This window comes from Equus asinus, chromosome 30 (assembly GCF_041296235.1).
Source record: "Equus asinus isolate D_3611 breed Donkey chromosome 30, EquAss-T2T_v2, whole genome shotgun sequence".
Classification (NCBI taxonomy): domain Eukaryota; kingdom Metazoa; phylum Chordata; class Mammalia; order Perissodactyla; family Equidae; genus Equus; species Equus asinus.
In genome coordinates this window covers 23529599-23550151 of record NC_091819.1, presented here as the reverse complement: position 1 = coordinate 23550151, position 20553 = coordinate 23529599, and the positions used below count along the sequence as shown (strand labels likewise).

The 20553-nt window shown below is 35.0% G+C and overlaps 1 protein-coding gene across 13 annotated transcripts in view; it reads left to right on the top strand.

Annotated features, from left to right (window-relative positions):
* The window catches only part of CDC42BPA (CDC42 binding protein kinase alpha), a 321871-nt gene that overhangs the window by 202784 nt on the left and 98534 nt on the right, over positions 1-20553 (top strand). For 11 of the 13 annotated variants that reach the window (XM_070501687.1, XM_070501682.1, XM_070501691.1 and 8 more), the window contains 2 exons: positions 6281-6523; positions 6775-6885. In XM_070501687.1, the coding sequence (XP_070357788.1) occupies positions 6281-6523; positions 6775-6885 (354 nt within the window). The remainder of the gene's footprint in view (positions 1-6280; positions 6524-6774; positions 6886-20553) is intronic. The other 2 variants (XM_070501689.1, XM_070501686.1) reach the window with 1 other exon arrangement.

The following is a 20553-nucleotide window of genomic DNA, read 5'->3' as shown; positions in this document are numbered from 1 at the left end:
ACATTCTGTAAGTTTTGATGCAAACAATAAAATGAACACCTGTAAACCTACCATCTAACTTAAGAAAGAGAATATTACCTACTTTGTGGTGTAGCCCTGGGTAGTCATTTCCTATCCCTATCTCCTCGCTTCCCTGAAAATGGTAATTAATTTTCTGAATTTTATGTTAATCATTCCCTTACTTAAACATTTTTAAATCACATATTAGTATATCTCTAAACAATATATAGTTTAGTGTTGCTTGTTTTGGAGCTTCATAGTATATGCAACCTTTTGCAATTTGTTTTTTCATTCAATGTTATATTTCTAAGATTCATCCATGTAGCTGTCACTTTGTTGCTATATAATACACCATTATGTGAGCACCCCACAATTCATCCAATTTTTTGTTCACAGACATTTATATTTGCATATAATTGATATTATATATCAGTTATAAATTACATATTTATAGTTGATAGCTACTATAAGTGATACCGCTTTGAACATTCTTGAACATGCATCCTGATACACACACATGCACAAACAGGAGTAGGATAATTGGGTCATAGCAACGCAAATACTCTATTTTTTATAATAATACCAAATCATTTTCCACTGATTGTACCAATTTATACTCCTACCAGTAGTATATAGGAGTTTTCATATTCAACAGTACTTAATATTACTAGATACATTATTTGGGGCCAACCTAGTTTGTATTGATATTTTATGTATAAAATGATGTTTTATTATGGCCTTAATTTGCATTTCTCAAATTACTAATGAGGTTGACTATCTTCACATATGTCCACTTATCATTTATATTTCTTCGTTTGTGAAATGCCTCTTACTCTCCTTTGTGCATTTTTCTGTTGGGCTGTTTGTCTTTTTCTTATTGGTTAGTAAGAATTCTTGAAAATTTCTGGATGCGTTAATTTTTTGTCAGTTATGTTACAGATGTCTCCCAGTTAGCTTGTCTTTTCATTTTCTTTATGGGATTCTTTGATTAACAAAGGTTTTCAGTTTTAATTTAGTCAAATTTATCAATATTTATTTTTATGATTAGTGTTTTTGCTGGCTTGTGTAAGAAATGTGATGTAAAAAATAATTCTCCTAAATTTTTATCTCAAATTTTTTAAGTTTGGTCTTTCATATTTAAATTTTTAATATAACAGAAATTTATTTTTGCATGTCACGTGAGATAAGAATCCAATTTCACTTTTTCCCTCTATGGCTAACCAGTTGTTCATTTACTAATTAGGTCCTCCTTTCCCCACTGGTGGAGTGTCACCTCTGTCATGTATTAAATTTACGTTTATGCACGAGTCTGTATCTCAACTCTCTATTCCTTGAAAGCTGTTGTGGGATTTTGATTAAAATTGCATTTAATCTATAAAGCAATTTCAGGAGAATTGACATTATTACAATGTTGAGTCTTTACAGTCTTACTATCCATATTTATTAATATTATTTAAAATGCACAGATTTTAAGAGTGGAACAAATTGTCATGATTTACATACAGCAAAAAAATAACCACATGGCTCCTCTGTGTGCCAATTCTTACTTCTGGGACCACTCAGTGAAAGCTGGATGGATAAAACCCTACACATACAGAGTCTGTATTGTAGACGAGGAGCCGCAAGAAAGGGAATCAGGGTGTTATATAGAGGAGAGGGGCAGATGCTTCCTGCTTCCACCGTCTCCACCCACCCTTCTGAGAGTCTCCTTGGAAACCTAAAGGCAAGGGTCTAGGACCCTTTGTCATAGAAATAAACCACTCCACTGGGAAGACAAGCCCTGCTCTCCAGCTCTGTGCAGAGGATATCTCCCTGGTCCAGGCTCTTATCTCCCTCCCACCCCTCTGAAATGTAAACACATATGTCCAGGACTTAAATCTCTTTGGAGTTGTCTCACTATCTAAATTAGTCATAAATTACTTTAAAAGGCTTGCTTTTCCCCAGGTCCCAAGTTTCAGTAAAATTTGATTAGAAAAGCCAAACTATACAAAAATGTGAAAATATTTTCTTGACAGCTCCACAGTCGTTTTATCCACAAACATGGTATACTCTCTGTCTTTCAAGTCTTACAAAATGGTTTTCCGTAAAATTTTATACAGATCTTGTTTGCCTTTCCCTTAAATTTATTTTTCCCAATATTTTTTCATATTTTAAATATCTTTAAAAATTATGTTTCCTAGCTGATTTTGTTCTAACATTGCTAAACTCATTAATTGTAATAATATGTTTGAGATTCTTTAAGGTTTTCTGCAAATAATGACAGTTTTGTTTCTTCTTTTTTTGATTTTTATGACTCTTCTTTCTTTCCTTTCTTACTGTATTAGCTAGGACCTCCAGTACCATGCTGAATAGAAGTGTGGTGGCAGGCATCCCTGTCTTATTCCTGATTTCAAAGACGATGCCCTTAATATTTAACCACTAGTAATGTTTTCTGTAAGTTGTTGGTAAATACTTTTTATCAGGTTAAGGAAGTTGTCTTCTGTTCCTGTTTTGCTAATCATTTTTATCAAGAATGGGTATTGAATTTATTAAATTGTACTTTTCTGCACACTATTGCAACGAATATCTAGGAATTTGTTAATGTCTATTGCTGTAATAATATAATTGTTCTCCTTTAATAACTTGATCTGGTGAATTACATTTATAGATTTTTTCTAATGTTAATAGGAATATAATAAAAATATTATAACTACATAATAATAATAACTATTGTTATTGTTATACTCATTTTACAAATGGTGAGGCTGAACACAGGGAAGTTAAGTACACTTGCTCAAGATCGTAGAGCTACAAAGTGGTGGAGCTGGAATTTTAACACAAGGAGTCTAGTTCCAGACTTGATGCTGATGCATGTTATACATCACTGGAACTAATTAGCTAATATCTTGTTTTAGCATTTTTAATTTGTTTTTGTCAATAAGATTGGCTTGTAATTTTTTTCTCTTATCTTTCTGGTCTGTTTTTGATACCAAGATTATACTGGTCTCATAGAATGAGTTGGGTAGCATTGCCTATTTTTCTGTTCTCTAGAAAAGTTTGTGTAAGAGAACCATTTTGTTCTTGAATCACCTGTGAAACCATCTGAGCCTGGAGATTCTCTCCCATGAGGGAGTGGGGAAAGTTTGTTAACTATTGGTTTAGTTACTTTTATTGTAATAGGACTATTCAGGCATTCTATTTCTTCTTGAAACACTTGATAAATTGTACTTTTGTAGGAATTTGTTCATTTCATAAGCCAACAAATTGAGTAGCATAAAGTTTTTCATTGTACTTTTATTATTTTTTTAACACTTTTAGATTTGTACGTATAACCTCTTTTTCTTTCTTAATATGATTTCTCTGTGCGTGTATTCTTGTTCCCCTGTTTGATCTCACCAGATGTTTGCCCGTTTTATTATTTTTCTCAAAGAATCAGCTTTTGACTTTGTTGATCTTCATTATTCTCACATTTCTTTTTCAGTAATTTTTGCTTTTATCTTTATTCGCATATTGAGGAGAAAGGTTAATGTGTTGTTCTATCTCTAACTTTTTGTGTGAAATTCCGTTGAACTTCAACCTCTTTTTTTAGTTTTAATGTAATTATTTCAGGCGATAAATTTTCCCTTAAGTATACCTTTTACCACATCCCCAAGTTTTAGTATGTACTAGACATTTTTATTGTTTTTTGTATTGTCAAATTTTTTTAGTTCTAAATATTTTAATATCCTTTATGATTTTTCTCCTTGAGTTATTATGGAATTCAGCCTTTTTATTTTTGATTTCTATTTTAATGGTAATGTTACAAAGAACTTGATTTGTATGATATCTGTTCTTTGAAATCTACTAAGACTCACTTCGTGGCCCAGACTGTTTCACTTTTAAATGTTCAATATATGTTTGAGGAGAATTTGTGTTTCCAATGTTGGTGCAAGCTGTTATGTATGAAACTTGTTAATTGAGCTTTTCAAATTTTCTTTATGTTCAGTATTTTTTTAACTGCGTGGTTTATCTATTAATGATTGAGAAATTGAAATTTCTCATTATGGTGATGTGTTCACCTATTTTTCTGTGATGTTCTAGCAATTTCTTTTTAATATATTTTGAGAGTATCTTTTGGAATGCACAAAAGTTTACAATGGCATTTCTTCCTAGTGAATTGAATTTTATCATTGTGTGGTGACATTCCCTATTCTTAATAATGCTTTTTCTATTAAAATCTAAAGTTTTGTTTCTTAATTTGGTATAACAAACTGCCTTTAACTGGTGAATGTAGCCTTTTATATCTATTTTGATTACTCCTGTATATGGACATGTTTCTATCACTTTTTGCTTTCTGTTTGTCATGCTTTTCAATGCTTATCTTTGTCCTCTTTCTTGTTTTTTAAAAATTGTAGTAAAATATATATACCATAAAATTTACTATCCTAACCATTTTTTAAGTGTACAGTTCGGTAAAGTACACATTATTGTGCAACCAATCTCCAGAATTCTTTTCATCTTGCAACATTTTTTCTTGATTTTTAAAAAATTGAGGTTTTTATTTGTTTTCTTGTTCCCATTTTACTCACTACACGTTCTGGCAGTTTCTCATAGTTACTTTTGAATTTTATCATGCATATTTAATATCATAAATCACTCCTTCCAAACAATTTAAGGACCTTAAACTCTGTTGCCTCTTCCCAATTTCTGTGCTGTTTTTGACCAATATTTTAGTTATATCCTTCTTGTTTACTGTACTGAGACATATGTATAATGCAATCTTATATACGTTTGTTTACATTCATATTTGCGTTTACTAATTTGTTAGCCCTCCATTTCTTTTTCATTAGACCTTCCTTCTGAAATCATTTTTATTTTTCCTGAAAGGAATCTTTAGATGTTGCTTTAGTGCAGATCTGACTGTGGTAAACTCTCAATTTTTTTTTATATGAATCTTATTATTTTAGCCTCACATTTGAAAGTAATTTTCCTGGGTATACAATTTTAATTATTTTCTCATCTCTTTAAACATATTTTCCAATGTTTCTATTGTTAACTTCTTAGATGTCTGCTCTGAGTCTAATTATCCTTTTTGTTTGAGGATGGAGAATAGGTGATTTGTCTTTTTGCTTTGATTTCTTTTAAGGACTTTTTTTTAATTTGGTGTTATATAATTTTATTTTTTAAGAGTTTCTGGATTTGAGTTACTTCTTATTTTTCTCCATAAATTTAGAGCTTCCTGTGTTGGTGGATTCACGTCTTTAACACATATTTTTTTCATTTCTAAATGTTCCATAAAGTTGTTTTATAAATCTACCTGGTCATTTTTGATAGTCTTTTGTCATTTCCCCATTTTTATGATTTCCTTTTATTTCTTCAAACATTTCATACAAAGCAATTTTATGTAGATATCTGATAATTCTAATATCCAAATACTATTGAGGTTTATTTTTATTGTTTCCGTTGTTTGCTTATGTTTGTTTGTTCTTTGGGGGTTTGGGAATCTATGATTGTAAGCTCATGTTTGTGTGCTCTTAAAAAACGTAGATTTGAGGCTCTTTTCCTGAAAGAAGATTCGCATTTCCTTTTCCGGGGAGGCAGGCAGTTCTACTGACTTGAGTCTACTTTTTTTTTTTTTTTTTTTAAAGATTTTATTTTTTCCTTTTTCTCCCCAAAGCCCCCCAGTACATAGTTGTATATTCTTCGTTGTGGGTCCTTCTAGTTGTGGCATGTGGGACGCTGCCTCAGCGTGGTCTGACGAGCAGTGCCATGTCCGCGCCCAGGATTCAAACCAACGAAACACTGGGCCGCTTGCAGCGGAGCGCGTGAACTTAACCACTCGGCCACGGGGCCAGCCCCTGACTTGAGTCTACTTTAGCCTCCTCTTAAGTTTCGCACTTTAACCAGGAAATTTAGCTGTCTCTCCTTGCTTCTGGCCTAAAGTTTAGTTTTCACATCAAGAGCAACCCTTGTTTTAATCATTTGTAATCATTCAGTATAATTTTTTTTAATTTCACAAATATCCATTGATTTCATGAAACCTTTATTGTGACCATCATGTCTTGTATCTTATAATCTTTATTTGTAGAAACTGAGGTACTAGAAGGTTGGATCAGCTGTTCCTTTGCAGTTAGCCTGCTAGCATAAGGGATTAAGGACATGAACAGAGCACCGTGTTCCTAGGATCTGTCCAAAAGTAGTTCATTTCTTTTAATTTTGAATAATTTTGGCCCTTCTTAACTTCATGATAGCTACTTTGATGGCCAAATTTGGTCCCTAGGTTGCAGAATTGGTAACTTATATTCTTTTTACAAAACTGTAGGAACTAGTCCAGGCTAGTGAGCGATTAAAAAACCAGTCCAAAGAGCTGAAAGACGCACACTGTCAGAGGAAACTGGCCATGCAGGAGTTCATGGAGATCAATGAGCGGCTAACAGAATTGCACGCCCAAAAACAGAAACTTGCTCGCCACGTCCGAGATAAGGAAGAAGAGGTGGACCTGGTGATGCAAAAAGTTGAAAGCTTAAGGCAAGAACTGCGCAGAACAGAAAGAGCCAAAAAAGAGGTTAGTAGTCAGGCAAATTTTGTAGTGCCCATGGGGTAGTGATTAAAGCTGCTTTTTCAGACCAGTGAAATAATATGTATTTTATTCTCTAATTTTTGAAAAAAGTTATTTTTTTAGTTTGGTAATATTATTTAATAATTTCAAAATTTGAGTTATCTTCCTATTACAAGGTAGATTCCCACAGGGGAAAAACATTCTTTTGGAAAAGCAATTATAACCGTGAAATCTGCTTTTTTCATTTTATTTTAAAGCTGGAAGTTCACACAGAAGCTGTAGCTGCTGAAGCATCTAAAGACAGGAAATTGCGTGAACAGAGCGAGCACTACTCTAAGCAACTGGAAAATGAATTGGAGGGACTGAAGGTACCATTTTATTTCACATTTATGAAGTCGAATTAATAATCTCCTCTTTAGGCTTCATAAGAATTAGTTATGTGCTCTCTTTGGTGTAGAGTGAAAACTAGCTATCTTTCAAACCTAGTATTCTTAATTCTCTTTCTTGCCAATAGTGAACAGATACGGACTTCCTAATCATGTTGGACAGAAAGGGAAGCCTATGTTTAGAGGGGAGAAGAAATTTTCTGGAGGGAGTTAAAATATTTGTGACAGGCTGAGTACCTGGACAAGAGGTATTGGCAGTCTGTGTGGGAGGCGTTAGCTCGCCAGACCCTGTATCTTGTAATTGACCTAGGGGAGGCTCAGAGGTAGCTTTGCAGATACTTCTGTTAGGTGAGATGAGATGATAATGGGCATGGGCTGGCACATCTCAGCAGAAATGCTTAGCAAGGGAAATCCTTGTGCCAGCTCTAGAGGTGGACTACCTGGTTTTAAACTCTAGCCTCATCAGTTACTAGCTGTGTAATGCTGGACAAAACATTTAACCTCTTTGGATCTTAATTTTCTCAGCTGTAAAACCCTGTCTCGTTGCTTTTATGTAAGGAGTGTATATATGTGTGCGTAAGCTGACGCAATTTATAAGTGCTCAATAATATTAAGATCATGTATGTCAAAGTGAGAGAGTTAGGGTTAAGTTGACATCATATTTGTACACCACTAAATTATAATGTGAATATGATGTCTGCCTTTGGTTGACCCTAACCTTTGCATATCTTGTTTCCTCTGCACTGTCTGTCAGCCTCCAGCCTCCACCCACTCCTTGTGTAACCGTGCCTAGTCTAGGGTCTTATTCATCTGGCAAATACAAGAATCAAGTTGAATGTTATCTCAGGAAGTCTAAGTATTTCTTATTCTGTGCTGCTATAGGATTCTGTTAATAACTTTAGCAAAGCTCTTATTGTAACTATTTTTTAACAGTGTCTCCCCCTCAAACTGTGACCTAGCTTATTGAAAACAGACTAGTATATTATTAACCTGGCAAAGGACCATATATTTAATACTTGTTTAATAAGTGTATTAAATCAGTTAATGAATGATGTAGTAAAATTGATCAGATCTTGCTTTTTCTCTGATGATTGAGCGTCAGTGATACGAGTAAGGTTTCTCTGCTATAAACACAGATATAAACTCTAGATTTTATTTCTTTGTTTGCAGGGGGCGTTGTTTTGTTTTACTTTTTTGATTCATCATGATTACACAGTCTCGGTTAGCTTTTCAAAATAGAATTGTTTCTTCTGTAAACACGTATGCTTCTAGAGCAGGATTAGTGTATGGAAGTCATTACATTACCATCTCGAATAGTTTTCAGTCAGAGACTGCTCTGTTTCCAGCACTATCTTAGATAATTCAAGTAATGAACAACAATCATAAAGTGCAAATTGGAAAGAATCTTAGAGCGTATTTGCATTTGAGGAAATTGAGACCCAAAAGAGTTAAGAATTTTGTAGTCATAAGTGATACAGTATAATTTAAACTCAGGTTTTCCAGCTCCCAGTACCATGTTCTCTCTAACAATTTGCTTTGTATTTTTTTCTGTAACAAACACTGCTGCACTGAAAACTTTGAATTACCTCTATCGACCTACTGATCACGCACTCATAATCTCTTGTATCGTTTATAAATTTGAAATAGTGATAGAACTACCCAATAAATAAATTAATGCATTTAAAATGGTTAGCCCAGGGCTTGACACAAAGTAAAGGCTGAATTGGTGTTACTATGATTATTATCATACTATCACTTCTTTAGGACATTTTCCAAAAGTGCAATTTCTTGGGACCGGCCTAGTGGCACAGCAGTTAAGTTGGCACGTTCCACTTTGGCAGCCCAGGGTTCACCGGTTTGGATCCCAGGTATGGACCTGCACACTGCTTATCAAGCCATGCTGTGGTAGGCGTCCCACATATAAAGTAGAGGAAGATGGGCACAGATGATGGCTCAGGACCAGTCTTCCTCAGCAAAAAGAGGAGGCTTGGTGGCAGATGTTAGCTCAGGGCTAAGCTTCTTCAAAAAAGAAAAAAGTGAAATTTCTTGGTTTAAAGGTATACACATGTAAATTTTAAAACTATTTTGGCCCTTCTAAAAGCTTTTAGGAATCGTCACTCCATTGAGAATACTTTTCAAGAGAATCGGAGGGAGAAATAGTTCTTGAATAACAGTTAGCAACTTCAATACCCCACCTCCAATAACAGATAGGACATATAGACAGAAGATAAATAAGGATATAGAGGTCTTGAGCAACACTATAACCAACTAGACCTAACAAACCTATCTAGAACCCTCCACCCAGCAAGAGCAGAGTACACTTGTTCTTCTCAAGTGCACACGGCACGTTGTTCAGGATAGACCAATATTAGACCAGCAAAATAAGTCTCAATAAATGTAAAAAGACTGAAGTCATACAAAGTACCTTCTCCAACCACAATGAAATGAAGCTAGAAATCAATAACATAAGAAAAACCGGAATGTTAAAAAAAAAGTGTGGACATTAAACAAGACACTTAAACAACCAGAGGGTCAAAGAAGAAATCACAAGGGAGTTAGCAAATACCTAGGGATGAATCAATGAAAACACCACATAAGATGCAACACAGGCATTGCTCAGCAGGAAATTTATAACTGTAAATGCCTATATTAAAAAGGAAGAAAGGTCTTAAATCAGTAACCTGACTTTATATCTTACAGAACTAGAAAAAGAAGAGAAAGGAAACTCAAAGCTAGCAGAAGGAAGGAGATAATAAAGATTAGAGCACAGTTAAATAAAATTAGAATAGAAAAATAATAAAGAGAATGTGTGAAACCAAAAGTTGATTCTTTGAAAGATCGACAAAATTGACAAAAGTTTCTCTAGACTGACAGAGAGGGTGAGAGAGGGAGGGAGGGCAGAAACATAACTATCATCAGAAATGAAAGTGGATACATTACTACCTATCAGCAGAAAGCAAAAAGATTATAAGAGAATATGATGAACAATTCTGTGCCAACAAAGCAAATAACTAGATGAAGTGGACAAATTCTAGAAGCACACAAATTACCTAAACTGACCTAAGACAAAATAGAAAATCTCAACAGACCTGTAATAGGTGAGGAGATTGAATCAGTAATAAGAAACCTCCTGACAAAGAACAGCCCAGGACCAAATGGCTTCACTAGTGAATTGAACCAAATGTTTAAAGAATTAATACCAATCCCTCTTAAACTCTCCCAAAGAATACAAGAATAAGGAACACTTCCTAACTCATTCTGTAATGCCAGCATTACCATGGTACCTAGGCCATGTTAAAAATACCACAAGAAAAGAAAATTACAGACCAGTACTCCTAATGAATAAAGATGCATAATTGCCCAACAAAATACTAGCAAACCAAATCCAAAACCATATTAAAAGGATTATGCACCATGATAAAGTGAGGTTTATCCCAGCAATACGAGGGTGGTTCAAAGTAAGAAATAAATAAATGTAGCACATCACATTAATAGAACCTAAGAAGAAAAAACACATGATCATCTTGATTTGATGTACATAAGTCATTTCACGAAATACAACATCCTTTCATGATAGAAACTGTCAAAAAGCTAGGAATAGAAGGGAACCTACTCAACATGGTAAAGGCATTTACGAAAAACACACAGCTAACATGCTCAATGGTGAATGATTGAAAACTTCCTCCCTAAGATCTGGAATGAGACAAAGATTCCCATGTTGACCATTACTATTTAACATTTTACTGGAGATTCTAGCCAGAAGAACTAGACAAGAAAACAGAAATAAAGGCATCTAAACTAGAAAGGAATAAGTAAAACTATGTCTATTTGCAGATCACATGATCCAATCTAAGCAGTATCCCAAAGAATACTACCACTTTCTAGTCCAGCATATAAGAAGCTTGGAAGTTGCCACTTCATTCTAACAAGTAAAAAACTGAACAAATTGAAAAATCAGCAACTCTTCTTAGATCTGTCAGAGAAGTGACATCACAGGACAAACCACTGCCCCCAAAGTTGGAGAGACTGACAGGCAGATACAGAGAATCTCGGCTTATTAGAGCAGAAACCTTTGTGAGACTCAGGGCCAGTGCAGGGAAACCTGAACGGTAATGGAAAAAATTGCTGGAGGCTCAGTGAGGTCAAGTCTGAGAGATGAAACCCCTAGGGGAACCCAGTCATACTGTTGTGAGTTTTACCTCCTGGAGCGCTACCAGTTTTGCTCAGTGAATATCAAAGAAAAAAAAATCCCTTTGTGCTGACAGTAGGGGGAACCATTTTAAAACGTGCCAGAACATTCTGTTCTTCTTAACAAGATCTGCCCTCAAGAGAAACTCTTCAACCAGAGCCTACCTTGCTAAGTTTTTATCAGAGCCTAACTGACTTGAGGGAAGGGAATACCCATTCGCAGCCCACTCTCACCACCCTGTCCAAACTAAGGGAGCAGGGGAGGAAACCTGACTAGGCCGTATGGGGTTCATAGTTCAGAGGCACAGGCTCCGTAAGACTGATAGCTAACCTCAGGACTGTGGAATTCTTCCACGTGCCCCACTCCTTACCACCACATTACTGAAAGCCTATTTACAGCAGTTCCTTTTACCCAGTACATCATATCTTCCTGTCAGCAAAAAATTACAAGACGTACTGAAAGGCAAAAAACACAGTTGGAAGAGACAGAGCAAGCATCAGAACCGGACTCAGGTATAGCAGGAATGTTGAAATTATCAGACCAGGAATTTAAAGCAATTATCATTGATATGCCAGGGACTCTAATGATAAAGTAGAGAGCATGGAAGAATAAATGGGCATTGTAAACAGAGAGATGGAAATGCTAAGAAAGAACCAAAAAGAAGTGCTAGACATAAAAACACTGAAGAATGAACAGAAATGAAGAATGACTTTGATGGCCTTATTAGTACACTGGACACAGCGGAGGAAAGAATCTCTGAGCTTGAGGATGTCTAAATAGAAACTACCAAAACTGAGAAGCAAAGAGAAAAAAGACTGAAAAACAGAAAAGAATATCCAAGGACTCTGAAACAACTATAAAAGCTGTAACGTGGTGAAAATACCAGAAGGAGAAGAAAGAGAGAAAGGAACAGAAGAAATATTTGAAGCAATAATGACTGAGAATTTCCCTAAATTAATGTCAGGCACCAAACTGCAGATCCAGGAATCTGAGAGAGCACCAAGCAGGATAAATGCCCCCCAAACTGCACCGAGATATATCAATATATTTTCGAACTACACAGAAAATCAAAGATAAGGAAATCTTGAAAGCAGCCAGAGGAAAAAAATACCTTACTATAGAAGATATAAGAATTACTACTGACTTCTTTTCAAAAACCCCTGCAAATAAGAAGAGAGTGGAGTGAAATATTTACAGTGTTGAGAGAAAAAAACCCACCAATATAGAATTTTGTACCTTGTGAAATTACCCTTCAAAAGTGAAGGAGAAATAAAGACTTTCTGAGACAAGAATTGAGGGACTATGTTTCCAGTAAACCTGCCAGGCAAGAAGTGTTAAAAGAAGTTCTCTAGAGAGAAGGAAAACGGTATAGGTCAGAAACTCAGATCTGCATAAAGAAGGAGCATCAGAGAAGGAGTAAGTGAAGGTAAAATAAATAAGAATTTTCATTTTTCTTATTAATTAATCTAATAGTTTGTTCAAAACAATAATAGCAACAGTGTATTTGATTATGTATGCTTATATATATGCTTATGTATAACTGAAATGAATGACAGCAACAATACAAGGGATGGGAGGGAGGAATTAGGATTATTCCACTTTAACGTCCTTGCACTATCCATCAAATGGTAGAGTGTTATTTGGAAGTGGACTTGGATTGGATGTAAAGGGGTATTGCAAACTATAGGACAACCATTTTTAAAAAAAGTATAACTGATATGCTGAGAACAGAGAAAAAAGAAAATGCTTAATTAAAACCATGAAAGACAGAAAAGGAGTGGAAGACAAAAATAGAACAAGGGCAACAAATAGAAAACAGCAGTAAATATGGTAGATATTAATCCAAAAATATCAACAGTCACTTAGAATACCAGTCATCTAAGTACACCAGTTACAAAACAGAGATTGTGTTAGATTGGGTCAAAAAACAGTATCTAACTATGTGTTGTTTTTAAGAAGCCCACTTTAAATATACAGGCACATATAGATGAAAAATAAATAGATGAAGAAAGATACACCATGATAACACTAATCAAAAGAATGTGGGAGTAGCTATATTAATTTCAGACGACGTGGAATTCAGAATAAGGAAAGTTTTTAGAAATGAAGAAGGACATTACGTAATGATAAAGGAGTCATTTCTCCAAGAAGACATAACAATATTTAATGTATATGTGTGTAACAGCACAGCATCAAAATGCATGAGGCAAAAATTGATAGAATCGCAAGGAAGAATAGATGAATCCACTGTTAAAGGTGGAAACATCAACACCCCTCTATCAGAAATGGGTAGATCCAGCAGGCGTAAAATCAGTAGGGACGTACTTGAACTCAATAACATCATCAGTCAGATGGATATAAGGGACATCTATAGACTACTTCATCCAACAACTGCAGAATATGCATTCTCAAGTTCGCCTGGAACATTCACTGAGATAGACCACATTCTGGCCATAAAACAAACCTTTAGAAATCCTCAACAAATTTGAAAGAATAGGAATCATACAATGTCTACTCTCAGACCACAGTGGAATTAGACTAGATGTCAGTAACAAAAAGATAGCTGGAAAAATTCCAAAATAGCAGAAATAAGCAAAACTCTTCTAAATGACATATGGGTCAATGAAAATATCTCAGGAGAAATTTTAAAGTATTTTGAACTAAATGAAAGTGAAAACACAACTTCTCAAAATTTATGGGATACAGTGAAACAGTGCTTACAGAGAAATTTGTAGCATTGAATGCATATATTAGAAAAGAAGAAAGATCCAAAATTAATAATGTTAACTTCCAACCTAGGATACTAGAAAGAGAAGATCAAGTTAAATCTAAAGTAAACAGAAGAAAAAGTAATAAAAATTAGAGCAGAAATCAATTAAATTGAAAACAAGAAACCAATAGAGAAAATCAATGAAACCAAAGCTTATTCTTTGAAAAGATCAATAAAATCAATAAACCTCTAGCCAGGCTAATTAAGAAGAAAAGAGATCCTTTCATGTATTTTTGAGAAATATATTAACAAGCCTTCGAGCTTTAATCTATTCTTACATTCTAGGAATTAGTTGCTCATATAACGGTAGAATTTCAATACAGCAATGGATTACAAATGTTAACATTTTATTAAAAATTGTTGCTGTTAAATTGAGATGAGTCTGTAGTTTTATTTGTATGCTGTTTTGGTTAGGTTTTGTTTCAGGGTTATGTTAACTTTACATAAAGAAAAATGAAGCTTGTCTTCTTTGTGCTCATAGATACAAACTCTTCCTTGAAATCTGAAAGAATTCTGTAACACATCCTTTGTTGTTATATGGTAGCTTTGTCAGTGCTTTATTATTGTTGATTTGTTTTGAGACAATTTGGTTTACTTATATTTTTCCACTAAAAATGTCTTTCAAACAGACTTTTAAACTTATAAGCATTGGATCAAATACTTTATATAAATTTAATAACTTCCCTGGGAACTTGAAAAGAAGGGAATTACCTGTAGATAATAGTTTATATTATTTCATATATTTATAATTCTCTTGACACTATAGTTCTTCTTTAAAATTTTTTCTTTCTGTAGTAAATCTTTTTGCAAAGAATATGCTTCATCTATATTTTGCATGCTGTGCTTTCTGCTGTATTTTTAAACTCTTTTATTGTAAATTAAAACATAAAGAAAACAAAAGAAAAAAAGAGAGAGGGCACTACTAATATCAGAAATGAAAGAGGGACATTACTACATAACCCATGTACATTAAAAGGATAATAAAGGAATACTGTGAGCTAAAGGAATACTGTGAGCAACTCTATGCCCACAAATTTGATAACCTAGATGAAATAGACCAGTCTGTGAAAGACACAAGCTGTCAAACTCACATAGGAAGAAATAAATAATCTGGAAAGGCCTCTATTAAAGAAATTGAGTCAATAACTAATAACCTTTCAGAACAGAAAGCATCAGGGCCAGATGTGTTCACTACTGCATTCTACCAAACATTTAAGGAAGAAGTCATACCAGTTCTCCACAATCTCTCTCAGAAGATAGAAATAGAGGGAAGGCTTCCCAACTCATTCTGTGACACCAGCATTACACTAATCATAAAACCAAACAAAGACATTACAAGAAGAGAAAGCTATAGATCAACATGTCTGATAGACATAGATGTAAAAATCCTCAACAAAATATCAGCAAACTGAATCCAATGTATGATAAGAATTATGCACCACAACTGAGTGGAGTTTTATCTTATGTACGCAAGACTGGTTCAACATTTGAAAATCAGTTAGTGTAGTGCATCATACAACAGACTAAAAGATAAAAATCACATGATCATATCAATAGATGCAGAAAAAGCATCTGACAGAATCCAACACCCATTCATGATAAAAACTGTCAATAAATTAGGAATAGAGGGGAACTTCCTTAACTTGATAAAGAATATCTACCCAAAAACCTACAGCTAGCATCATACTTATTGGTGAGAAACTTGACGCTTTCCCACTAAGATCAGGTGCAAGGTGAGAATGTCACCTATCACCACTGCCTTTCAACATTGTGCTGGACATCCTAGCTAATGCAATAAGACAAGAAAATGAAAGAAGAGGTATACAGATTGGGAAGGAAGACATAAAACTGTCTTTGTTCACGGATGACAGGATTGTCTATGTAAAGAATCAAAAGAGGGGCCTGCCTGGTGGCACAGTGGTTAAGTTCACACATTCTGCTTCACTGGCCCAGGGTTCACCGCTTCAGAACCCAGGTGCGGACCTACGCACTGCTCATCAAACCATGCTGCTTCAGGCATCCCGCATATAAAAAAAGCAGAGGAAGATGGGCATTGATGTTAGCTCAGTGCCAGTTTTCCTCAGCAAAGAGAGGAGGATTTGTGGCAGATGTTAGCTCAGGGCTAGTCATCCTCCAAAAAAGAAAAAAATCAGAAGAATTGACAAATGAAGTCCTAGAACTAATAAGCCATTATAGCAAGGCTGCAGAATACAAGGTTGATACACAAAAGTTAGTTGCATTCCTATCCATGAACAGGTGGAATTTGAAATTTTAAACTCAATACTATTAACAATAGCGCTCACAAAAAGTAAATACTTAGGTATAAATATAAGAAAATATGCACAAGATCTGCGTGGGGAAAACTGCAAAACTCTGTGAAAGAAATCAAAGAAGAAACAAATAAATGGAAAGACATTCCATGTTCATGGATAAGAAAACAGTATTGTCAAGATGTCATTTCTTTTCATCCTGATCTATAGATTTAATGCAATCCCAATCAAAATCCCAGCAAGTTCTTTTATGGATGTCAACAAACTAAACCTGAAGTTTAACGGAGAGGCAAAAAACCCAGAATAGCCAACACAATATTGGAGGAAAGGAACACAGTGGGAAGGCTGACACTACCTGACCTGAAGACTGACTATAAACCTGCAGTAATCACAGCAATGTGGTACTGGCAGAGGAATGTACAGATAAATGATCTTTGACAAAGGAACAAAGGCAGTATGATGGAGCAAAGATTGTCTTTTCAACAAATGATGCTAGAACAACTACATGTACACACATACACACATACATGCACACACACACAAGTAAGTCGAGACACAGACCTTACACCTTTCACAAAAATTAGCTCAAAATGGATCACAGACCTAAATGTAAAACACAAAACTATCACACTCCTAGAAGATAAGCTAGATAGGAGAAAACCTAGCTAACTTTTGGTATGGTGATGACTTTTTTACATACACACCAAAGGCACAATCCATAAAGTAAAGAATTGATAGGCTAGACTTCATTGATATTAAAAACTTATGCTCTGTGAAAGACACTGCCAAGAAAATGAAAAGATGCAGAAAAGACTGTGAGAAAATACATATTTGATAAAAGACTTTTCCAAAATATACAAAGAACTCTTAAAATTCAATAATAAGAAAACAACCAACCCCGGGGTTGCAAGATCAACACACAATACTTAGTTGTGTTTCTGAATGCTAACAATGAACACAAAGGAAATTAAGAAAATAATTCCAGTTACAATAGCATCTAAAAGCCTTGGGATAAATTTAACCAAGAAGGTTAATGATTTGTGCACTGAAAATTACAAAACATTGCTGAAAAAAATTAAATAAGACCTAAATAAATGGAAAGACATTCCATGTTTATGGAAAGGAATACTTAATATTGTTTAGATGTCAGTATTACCCAAAGTGACATTCAAGTTCAGTGCAATTCCTATTAAATTTCCGGTAGCCTTTTTGGTGGAAATGGAAAATACAATCCTCAAATTCATATGGAATTGCAAGTGGCCCCAAACAGAAAACATTCTTGAAAAGGAAGGACAAAGTTGGAAGAGTTACACTTCCTAATTTCAAAACTTATTTCTAAGTTACAGAAATAAAAAGAGTGTGGTACTGGCACAGGGATAGAAATATAGCCCACTGGACTAGAAGTGAGTCAAGAAATGAGTCATGTATCTATGGCCAATTGATTTTTGGTCTAGGCACTAAATCCATTAAGTGGGGAAGAATAGTCTCTTCAGCTCACGTGCCAGGACAGTTGGATTTCTACATGCAAACAAATGAATTTGAAACCCTCCCTCACACCAGACAAAGAAATGAACTCAAACTGGATCAACATCCCAAATATAAGCGCTACCGTCATAAACCTTATAGAAGAAAAAAAATTGAGGTACATTTTCATGATTTTGGATTTGGCAGTGGATTCTTAGATATGACCCTAAAAGCATAAGCAACAAAAGAAAAAAATTGGTAAATTGGACTTCATCAAAGTAAAAACTTGTATGCATTGCATCAAAGAACATTTTTAAGAAATGAAAAGACAACCTAAAGAAGGGAAGAAATTATTTGCAAATCAAATATCTGATAAGGGTTTGATATTCAGAATATGTGAAGAACTCCTACAACTCAACAACAGAAAGACAAACTACCTAGTCAAAAAATGGACAAATAACTTGAATGGACATTTCTCTGTAGAAGATACACTAATAGCCAATAAACACATCGAAAGATGTTCAACATTGTTAATCATTAGAGAAATGAAGTTAAAACCACAAGATACCACTCCATACCTACTAGGATGGCTAAAATTTTTTAAAAAATAAGAAAAAGAAACAAAATGAGTGTTTGCAGGAATGTGGAAACAGTTTGGTGATTCCTCAAGAAGATAAACTTAGAATTACCGTATGACCCAGCAGTTCGACTCCTAGGTATGTACCCAAAAGAATTGTTAGCAGGAACTCAAACAGATATTTGTACACCAGAGTTCTTTGAAACATTATTACAATAGCCAAAGGGTAGATACAACCCAAGTGTCCATCAACAGATGGAGAAACTAAATGTGGTAGGTACATACAATGGAATATCATTCAACCATAAAAAGGGATGAAGTTCTGATATATGCTCCAACATGGATGAATCTTGAAAACATTATGCTAACTGAAAGAAGCCAGACCAAAAAGAACAGATGTTGTGTAACTCTACTTATGTGAAGTATGTAGAACAGGCAAATTCATTGAGAGAGAAAGGAGAATGGAGGTTACCAGGGCCTGGAGGGAGGGGTAATGAGTTCTTATTCCTTATGGGTACAGAATTTCTCTTTGGGATGATGAAAAGTTTTGGAAATACATAGTGGTGATGGTTACACAACATTGTGAATGCCATTAATACCACTGACATGTGCACTTAAAAGGGTGAAAACGGCAAAATTTGTTATATATGTTTTACCACTTTTTTAAAAAGTAGCAGTGTTATACACCCTAAACTATTGAATTGTGCTTTAAACGGGTGAATAGGGTATGTGAATTGTATCTCAATAAAGCTGTTTATAAAAAAGCACACCTTTTCAATTGTTGTGATCATATGCTACAAGAGTTTTTTACCCTGTTGTATTAGTTTGCTAGGGCTCCTGTTACAAATTACCACAAACTGGCTGGCTCAAAAAGCAAGAATTTATTGTCTTAATTACGACGGCTAGAAGTCCAAAAGCAAGGTGTTGGCAGAGGTGCCTTCTGATGGTTTGCTGGCAGTCTTTAGCACTCCTTGGTTTGCAGGTGTGTCACCCCCATTGCCTTAATCTTCACGTGGTGACTCCCTCTATGCGTGACTCTGAGTCCAAACCACTTCTATTTCTAAGGACGCAGTCATATTGGATTAGAACCCACCCTGCTGACCTCATTTAAGTTGATTACCTCTGTAAAAACCCTCTTTTTCTTTTCTTTTTTTCGGGTCTTATTGAAGTATAATTGACACATAAAAATTATGTATATTTAAGGTGTAAAACGTGACATTTACATATACATATGCATTGTGAAATGTTTACCACAATCAAGCTAATGAATATGTCTATCGCCACACTCAGTTATCTTTTTTCTTTTTCTTTCTATTTTTTTGCTGAGGACAATTAAGATCCCCTCTCAGCAAATTTTAAGTATACACCACAATATTGTTAACTGTAGTTCGCTTCCTTTACATTAGATCTCCAGAATTTATTCATTCTGTATAATCTGAAGTTTTGTACCCTTTGCCCAATGTTTCTCCGTTTCCCGCAAAGCCCTAGCCCTTGGGACCCACTATTCTATTCTGCTTTTAAGAGTTTGACTTTTTTAGATTCCACATGTAAGTCAGATTGTGCAGTATTTAGGACCCTATCGTTTTCTTTTTAGTGAGGAAGATTGACCCTAAGCTGACATCTGTTGCTAATCTTCCTCTTTTTTTGTTGTTTCCTCCCTAAAGCCCCAGTACATAGTTGTATATCCTAGATGTAAGTCATTCTAGTTCTTCTATGTGGGACACCGCCACAGCATGGCTTGATGAGTGGTGTGTAGGTCCATGCCCAGGATCCGAACTGGAAAACCCCAGGCTGCCAAAGCGGAGCATGTGATCTTAATCACTCGGCCACAGGGTCGGCCCCTAATACTCTGTTTTTAAAAATGGTCACATTCTGAGGTATTGGTGGTTACTGCTTCAACATATGAATTTTTTTAATTATTATTTTTTTTTTTTTGGTGAGGAAGATTGGCCCTGAGCTAACATCTGTGCCAATCCTTCTCTATTTTGTATATGGGCAGCCCCACAGCATGGCTTGATGAGTGGCATAGGTCTGCACCCACAGTCTGAACCTGCAAACCCAGGGCACTGAAATGGGATGTACCAAACCCAGCCACTACATCATCAGGCCAGCCCCCAACATGTGAATTTTGGGGGGACACAATTCAAACTTTAACATGTGTATTTTTGACTTGAGAGTGTGTTATATTCGTTTTTACTCCTTTTTATGTTATTGTCACATGTGTAATTTTAATGATTATAGAAGAATATCCACTTATCCAATTCCCTACTATTAAATATATGCTTTTCGCTTTTGCAATATTGTAATTACCATGAACACCTTTATGCACTACTTTCTCAGTATCATTTTCTTAGAACACATACCTAGAAATGGAATTCTC